The sequence below is a fragment of the Oreochromis niloticus genome, linkage group LG19 (genome assembly GCF_001858045.2).
Source record: "Oreochromis niloticus isolate F11D_XX linkage group LG19, O_niloticus_UMD_NMBU, whole genome shotgun sequence".
NCBI classification, from domain to species: Eukaryota; Metazoa; Chordata; class Actinopteri; order Cichliformes; family Cichlidae; genus Oreochromis; species Oreochromis niloticus.
Window position 1 is genome coordinate 11,990,030 of NC_031983.2, and position 8,615 is coordinate 11,998,644.

At 41.4% G+C, this 8,615-nt stretch overlaps 1 protein-coding gene across 1 annotated transcript; it reads left to right on the forward strand.

The window, feature by feature from the left end:
* The first annotated feature begins 992 nt into the window (after positions 1-992).
* mis18bp1 (MIS18 binding protein 1) lies at positions 993-7,026 on the forward strand. The gene is made up of 16 exons (XM_005477040.4): positions 993-1,967; positions 2,086-2,223; positions 2,351-2,652; positions 2,869-2,942; positions 3,090-3,211; positions 3,346-3,436; positions 3,598-3,713; positions 3,849-4,015; positions 4,096-4,165; positions 4,249-5,200; positions 5,278-5,456; positions 5,815-5,948; positions 6,037-6,179; positions 6,263-6,350; positions 6,443-6,497; positions 6,584-7,026. The coding sequence occupies exons 1-16, from the start codon at positions 1,145-1,147 to the stop codon at positions 6,682-6,684; spliced, it is 3,555 nt and encodes a 1,184-aa protein (XP_005477097.1). The 5' UTR covers positions 993-1,144; the 3' UTR covers positions 6,685-7,026.
* The last annotated feature ends 1,589 nt before the right edge of the window (positions 7,027-8,615 follow it).

An 8,615-nucleotide genomic window follows, 5' to 3' on the forward strand; every position in this document is an offset into this window, starting at 1 on the left:
AAATAAATCACTTTTCCTGGAAACTTGGGTCCAAATGGGATCCTATTGGTGGCTCAGCTGGTTAATAAAGAGGGACAACTACTTACTTACAATGACTTCATTGCACTATATAATTTTCCAATCAGTGTTCAGGAATTCTCAGTGGTGCTTGGTGCCATACCCTCAGGGACTCTAATGTTATATAAAAACACTGACAGCTCAATATCTACCTCAGTCACTCTCCCTGATCCAGCTGAGTCACCAATAGGAAAAATCTGCTTTTCACAGGAACTTGGTAACAGCAATAAGAGAATACGTAGTTTATTCCAAGAAGATGTCGTCTCTCTCCCATATGTAATATCTTACTGGAACCGATATGTTCCAGATATCAAGTGAAAGACAGTCTGGATGATCCCCCATAAATATTTGATTGTAAATAAGGTGAAGGAAGTCTCATTTAAAATTCTACATAAATGTTATCCAGCCAGTCACTACATGGTAAAATTTAAAAGAGACATAAATGCTAACTGTACTTTCTGTGGGGATCATCCAGAAACTGTGACACATCTTTTTTTGGTACTGTTCTTTTACACAGAGATTCTGGAAGGAATTTAGCAGTTTTGTTATTGTCCATATTTTAAGGGAATTTTCTTTACGATGGGCAAATGTTTTATTCTGTTTCTTTAAGTTCCCCAAGAGGAATGATAAATGTTTTTTATGATAAAATTTGTTAATACTTTTAGCTAAATTTTTTATCCATAAATGTAAGTTTACTAACAAAACACCATATTTCTGTCATTTTTTTAAGGATGTGGAAATGTATATACAATCAATATCAGACTCTACCAACAAAAAGGCTCTCAAAACAATATATATCTGTGAATTTTTGCGTGTATTCTTGTAACTTTTCACCCCTGGCTTTGTGTGTTCATGTTCTGTTGTTTTGTATACTTCATCTGTTCGTATACTCATTGTTTGTTAAATAAAGTTTAACAAAAAAAAAAGAGAGAGAGAGATAAGCGGCAGTGACGTACTTGTTGTGAAAGTACGTCACACGGTTTGAGCCAAAGGCGGCAGAGATGAGAAATTTAAAATTTGCGGGCTAGCTCGTTAGCTGCTAGCTCACGTCTCGGACCTATAATCAGGTAACTTCAGCTCGAGAATCATGGCTTCGTATCTTGATTTATTACAACAGACAAAACCGCAGTTTGAATCTCCGGCCAAAGTTTTTGCTAAGCTCAAATCCAAGGTGCAAAAGGAAGCGATGTGCGCAAAAGACGGCAACGGTCCGCCGAACAACGCTCGAGAGGAGCACAGAGTTAATTTAAAGTCGCCCAGGAAGCAGCAGCAGAGGATCTGGGTGACCGACGAATTCGATGAGAATCAGAGGTTCGGCAGCGAAGCCCAGCCTTTGATCCTCTCGCCCATTAAGAGTCCACAGAAAACCTCCCTGTGTTCGTATTCAGACTTTATCCGCAAGTCTTTGGAGGAAACGCCTCCAGTGGTTGAAATGGGACTTGGATGCACAAGAAGCGAGAGACGTTTCCTGGAGTCGACAGCCGTATCTCACCCTCTCTTTCTGACTAATCATATCCACAAAGAACCTCCTCAGGTCAGAGACTCGGATCGGTTCATCGTGTCCAGCAGGACTCCGTTGAAGGTTCAACCTGTCGAAAGTGACTGCAAGAGCATTGCTTCTGATGAAGAATGCGCTCCTCTCCACCAACCCGTGTCTACAGCCAGTGCCTTTTCCCCGATGGTGAAGAGGCTGAGGAAGAGAAAATGGGAGCAGCAGGAGTTTAACAAAGTCAACAGCACTGAGGAGGTGAGAAATGAACTCACATGTCAGCCTCGGCAAAGGAAAGCCCCTGCTCTCAGCGAGGAGAACACCCACAGCACCTGGATGAACATCAGAGGATGCTCTGCTGACCAACCAGAGAGGATCCCCGAAAACATGTTTACACCAAGAAAATTAGTCGCAGAGAGACGTGAGACATTTTTTCCTGCCTTTCCCCACCTTACATCAGAATATAGAGGTGTATAGAAATCACCTGGTAGACGCCTACAATAGAATAATAATAAAATATTTCTTCTGTTTTGAAACAGGCTGTGGTGTTGTTTTGGAAAAAATTCCTATAATGTCTCCAGCTAAGATGTTTGCTTATATGAAGGAGAGAGAAAGCAAAAGGGAACGGCGGGGAGTTCATGAAGTTATCAATACCACGAGGGACATCTTTAATGCAGGTGAGTGTGCTATGGTGTTAAAAAAGCAGGACATCCGGTTTAAGCCGTTTCTATAGATATAGTTTGAGTTTTCCCAGGTCACTGTGCACAACACACCTTTGCTTATGGCACAATATCTTTCTCATAGTTAACTCCCTTAGGTCCGGAGACAGTCCTCTCTCCACACCCCACAGTGTTGCTGAGAGGGACAACAGCGTGTTTACAAATACCTCAGAAAGTGATGTTCCTGTAAGCCGGCGCATATCAGAGTCAGCTGACTGCCAGTCAGACGCCGACCCCTCCGCGGACGCTCTGACCTCGGCTGTGTCGGCGAAGCCCGTTTTGCTCGAAGACCCGCTTGTGCTCAATTCTCCGCAGATCTTGGTGCCGAAGAGACAAGAGGCTGTGTTCAAGTGCAACAAGTGGCCTAAGCAAGCGACATTCCCCAGCGTGAGTAAAACAAATGCCTCTTAATGAAATATAAGTGAACAAATGACAGGGCTTGTGTCGGTTGAGCCTGAAAACTCCAGCTCTTTGAAGAAAAACAGCTTAGATTACTGATACATTTCAAGAGCAAATTGGAAAAATAGGTCAGCGGCAGTTTGCATTTCCCTATACGAGTTTTCTCTGGTTCATCATTCTCCCCTTGTTTCCCTCCTTTGGCAGGAGAGTGTGATTTATCTCAAAAAGTGGTTCCTGAGGAAAAACAGCAAGGGCCTCTTTGTTGATGGAATCCATGGGTAAGTGTTGTTCGATGTAATTTTGAACTTTGTGAATGAGGAGAATGACATGATGTCACATTGCTTTTCTCATTCGATACATATTTAGACATTAGACTTAGACATTTTTTATGAGGTTCATTGTTAACTGCTGTCTTTTCCTCCCAGGGAAGACAACATACCATGGAACAGTAATGTCATCATGCACAGGGTTTCTAAATCTATGATAAAGACCATCTCCGGCAGGGTTTACATCCTGGTTGGGAAGATGAACTTAAAAGTTGAATCTGGTAAGCTGACTTGAACCTTTTTCCAATTGTGCGTGGGAAGAAATTAAAAATGGATAAAAAGATGAAGCAAAGCTGCACAGAGAGTCTTATGCATGGTATTACATGGATTTACTTTTTTTTTTTTTTTTTTTCAGAGTTTCCCAGGTGGTTTTTGAAAAAGTTTGAAAGGGGTTTTCCTCCTAACTGGAAGGCGCTTTACGACAAGATGCTGACAGAGTCGAGAGAGTAAGAACACCAATTTCACATCCCTGCTCTTGCAGTCAGTAGATTGTGTTAGTTTTTGCAGGGGGATTGTGACTAAATTAATTATTTTTTGTATAATTTGTCTAGATTGATTGTTGTACACCTTTGGGCTTGGTTAAGACCTAAATTTTGTTTTCCTGTAGCAACCAAGGCAGAGGAAGACAGAAGAAAAGTGAAAGTAGTGGTATCAAATCGAAACAAAAATCGGAGGCCTCCGTCATCAACAGTTCTGTGAAGCAGCAAACTTCCTTTATGACACGTGAGTACAAGATACAAACCTGGTGACGTTTTGTTTTTTTGTTGTTTTTTTTTGTTAAGTGGATTTTGGGGCATGAATAAATTGTTTTTGTTTTTACAATAAAGTAATTTTACTTTCTCTGTTAATTCTCTCTAGCTGATTCCTGCCCTCCCATGGGTGCCTCCTCCTCTAGCATGAAAGTGTCTCGAAGTGGTCGAGTAATCAAACCACCTCTGGAGTACTGGAAAGGAGGGCGCGTCATTCTAGATGCATTCATGAACGTTACCATCCATGAATGTTATAATACCTCCATCTGCAACTCTGTAAGCACCTAAAGTTGGGCTTGTGTGTGTTACAATTAAGGGTGAGTTACTTGAACTGTGTTCATTTTGATTTTCCACAGGAGGTCAATACAACATTGTCTACAGGGATGTCGCAGGAGCCCGTCCGTGTGTTCTTGCCCTGCAGTGAAGGTAAAGACACTCTTGGAGCTTTAGTCATAGCAGTGTGAGATTTTAAAGTACATGTTGCATGAAACTGTGTTCTCTGATCCTAGGAGAAAAGGAGGCATCAGTATCACTGAGGAAGGTCAAGGCTCCTCTTCACAGACGCAACAGAGTCAAGGCTAAACCAGACGGCAATCACTCTGATTTTCTCGAACCTGCTGCAGAGCTACTTAGGAGCCCTGAGGAAGGGGCAGGAAGAATAACAAGGTCTGGCCAAAAGTGTCCTGCTAAAGAAAGAGAACTACATGTGGACACTGTCCTAAAACACCACAGTGATAATGAAAAGTCTTCAGCACAGAGGTCACAAAAACGGTCACAGGGCAGCTGTAGGGCTTCAGCAAGATTATCTAAAAGTAAACAGGCTGTCATAAATTCCCCAGAAACTCCTCCAGTTAAAATATTACAGCAGCTGTCATCAAATGATGAGTTATCTATTAAGAGGAAGAAGCGAGGACACAGTAAAGACAGCAGGAATGCTCACAGGGAGTCAAAGTCGAGCCACAGCTCTGCAGCAAACAACTCACCAGGATCTGAAGAGCAAAACGAGAACAGAGAGTATTCAGCACAGAAGTCCCAAAAACATGGGTCACATGCCACTCGCAGGCCTGCAAAAAGAGTAAATACAAGAAAACAGATGGTCACAAATCCCCTAGACTCTCCCCCAGTGAATGATGAAACATCACAGAATCTGTCATCGGACGATGAGTTACCCATGAGGAGACGGAGGGGAAGGAAAGGAGCGCACAGTAAAAGCAGTAGAAATGCTCGTAGCAGGCCTCAGCCAAAACATGGGTCCTCATCCACCAAGTCAGAGGATTCAGATAACTTGATGAGGCACAAACCAAAACACAAGTCAAGCAAATCCACCAGAGCACCAGCACCCACAAAGACTTTGGGTGCGCCCACGCAATCCAGCAAGAAACACAGTACGAACGAGGGCAACATACCGCCGGAGCACGATGAGGATAAGTGGACAGAGGCAGAGCTGATGAGACTACAAGAGTGAGTTTTGTATCCTCAGTAAAGCCTTGTCACTCTCTTGTGGTTATAATCGTGTGTTTCTATGTTCTGTTTGCCAGGGCTGTGTCCTACTATCCTAAGCACATGGCAAATTACTGGGCAAAGGTAGCACGGATGGTGGGAACCCGTACTGCAGAAGAGTGCCACAGCCAGCACACATCCCAGGGAGCATCGCACACTCCTGCTAAGAAAGCCACAAAACCCAAAAAGAAAAAGATGGAGTCACCCAAAGCTCCAGGTATGAAGAGCCACTTCTGGGATGTTGACTGTGCAAACTAGTTCAATTGTGTACCATTTTAAAGGAGGTGTTTTATCAATAACTTTGAGGGACATTTTTCCAGCATTTACTTCACTATTCACTACTTTGTGTCCCATTATACTCTTTAAGTAAAATGGGACAATTTTAGGCCTACAGCCAACAGATACTTTCATTATTGATCTACTGTTTTCTCTTTGAGTAATAACATGTTTAAAATTTAAATAAAGTCCAGAGCTTGTGTTGTTACACAGATTTGAATAAAATATACAAGAATTTAGCACCCTTAACCTTACATAGCCTTAGCCAGTGATGCCTATTTGCCTGTGTTTGGTTACAGATCATCCTGTGATATCAGCCCGAGCGGGAACCTTAAAGAGAAAACAGCAAGTGCGTCAGTTTTTGGAGACTATGCCCAGAGACAATGTTGATGACGTTTTCAGCTCTGAATACATGCAGAACAAGCGCTTTGAGGTTTGTCTCCCTTTCATAGGTTTTTTATGAGTAGTCGTTACACTAAACAACAACTAACCATTCCCCTTGACTGTGCCTTGACATGCAGCTCCGTTCCTTGTGTTCCGAGGACGAGGAAGACTTGGCAGTGTCGGACCTGGAACCCTTGACCCCTATGCCAACACGTTTCCCTGAAGTAAAGACTCCTCAGTGTCTGCATATCACTCCAGGCATGATGGGTTCTCCAAACAGGTGGGTGAACGTCTGTTCTAACCTGAAATGAGATGAATGCAGGAAAACAATATTTTCACTGAATTTTTGTCTCGATTTCAAAGGGACAATGACGACAAGTACGTGTATCAACTGCAGAAGAGGATTAAAAAAAATCAGTTTAACGCCTGCAAGCTCCCACCTCCTTCAAAGGTACTTCTTTCCTAACAGATTGGGCGTAATTTGTGATATTTTTGGTCATGGAAGTTTGTTTCACACAACGCTGTATTTCTTTTGACTTTCAGAGCTTCACACCCACACCATCAGTTAAAAGAACAATGAGAAGATGTGGCAACACAGGTAAGTGTCCTCAAGAATTAGCTAACAGTTGTACAAAGGGAATATATAGACCACCTGTTTTATTTTTTTCCCCTCTTTTGCACTAGAAAATGATACATTCGTGGTTTGGGAGATGTTCCCTGGAAACAATGAGGCGTTGTCTGAAAGTGAAGAAGAGGAGGATTTCTACTTCTCAGATAACGACTGATCAAAGTCAGAAATGAAATGTCATGTTATTTATTTTATTTCAAATAAATCAAATTAGCAGAGGAAAGGTGGGATCCCCCCCTACCTTGAGTCATGAACAGCAAAACATCTGTTGCCAGTCTTTCTCACCACGTCAATGTACATAACTTCCAATGTTGTAACGTATAAACATTTTTGTGTTGAGACAATGTGGTCTACATTTAATAGTTGCAAATGTAAAATTAATTTTAATAGAGAATAAAAAAAGAACTGCTGCTGTCTTGCAGTACATCCTTGTAAATATAGTGTAAATATAGTTTTTGTGCATTTCTTTTATATACCAAAGGGTTACTTATAATAAACCTTTTTTCCCCCCATTCTTAATTATGGTTTATTTGTGTGTTTTATGCTTTAGTTGCACAGAGGTAGTTGGTTTTGATGTGCTCAAGTAGTCTTCAGGATTAGTTCTACAGGCTTCCTGAAGGAAATTCAACACTTTCTGTTGGCTGCCTTTTATTCTGTTCTTTGTCAAGATGATTTCACACTGCTTCAGTAAGGTGGTGGTGGACAGTACCATCTGGAAGCTTCAGTAATGCTTCCAGATGGTACTGTCCACCTTCATAATTTTGACAAGATCCTTAACACCACTGATTAAAATTCAGTTCAGTACAGTTCTATTTATATAGCATTAAATCACAACAACAGTTGCCTCTGTGTGCTTTATACTGTAAGGTAAAGACCCTACAATAATACAGAAAAACTCCAACAATCAGATCCCAATGAGCAAGCACTTGGTGACAGTGGGAAGGAAAAATTTCCTTTTAACAGGAAGAAACCTCGAGCAGAACGAGGGTCAGTCATCTGCCGCGACTGATTGGGGGTAATGAAACAGGACAAAAGACACTTGGAAGAGAGCCAAAGATTAATAATAACTAATGATTAAATGAGAGTGGTGTATAAACACATAGTGAGTCAAGAAGAAAAAGTACATCATGGGGAGCCCCAGCAACCTAAGCCTATTGTAGTGTAACTAAGGGACGGATCACCTGATTCAATCCCAACGATATGCTTTGTCAAAAAGGAAAGTTTTAAGCCTAATCTTAAAAGTAGAGAGTGTGTCTGTCTCCCAAATCTGAGAGCTGGTTCCACAGGAGAGGGGCCTGAAGCTGAATGCTCTGCTTCCAAGTCTTTTAAATCTAGGATTGACAAGTAGAGCAAAATACTCTATTCGGGTGATACAGTATTTTAGGTCTGTAAGGTAGGAAAGTGCTTGATTCTTTAAGAATCTTCATTTTCATTGTACAGATACTGTACCACAGGATTTCTCTTCTGTACATACTGATGATGATGATGAGCCAGAAATTTCAAAACTGGATTCATCCCTCCATAAGATCAGTCCACTTCTTGAATAATAGAAAAGACCTATCCCAGTCCTCCTTTTCTTGCTGTTTCCCATCCCTAACAATGGCTTCTTCACAGCCAACCTTCCATTTAGACATTCGTGATAAGGCTTCAGTGAATAGCAGATGCATTTCTCAGGTCTTTGCTGGATTTTTCCTTTTTCTGAAGGATATGACTTTCACTAACTGCTTATCTGCTGTGGATATTTTTTTAGGCCTGCCGTTTCTTATCCACTTTCAGTTTTTTCCTCAAGGTTTTTGCACACCATGCCAAGATATGCCAAGTTTTTGGCTAACAGTTCCTTAGGAATCACCTTGTTGGTGCAAAATACTATTTCATGCTGCAAAACTGTGTTGTCTTTCACATTTTTCAAGGGTTAACCAAAGAAATGGGAAGAAACCATGTGCCTATTGTGACAGGCTGCTAGTAACAAAGTGTCTAAAGAAACCATTTAAAATTGGTTCTTTGCTGTTGACCTGTCTGTTATGTGTAGACACAACACTGGTTCAACCCTTGAGTTAAGTGCCTGTTTTATCTTTGAATGATTCATAG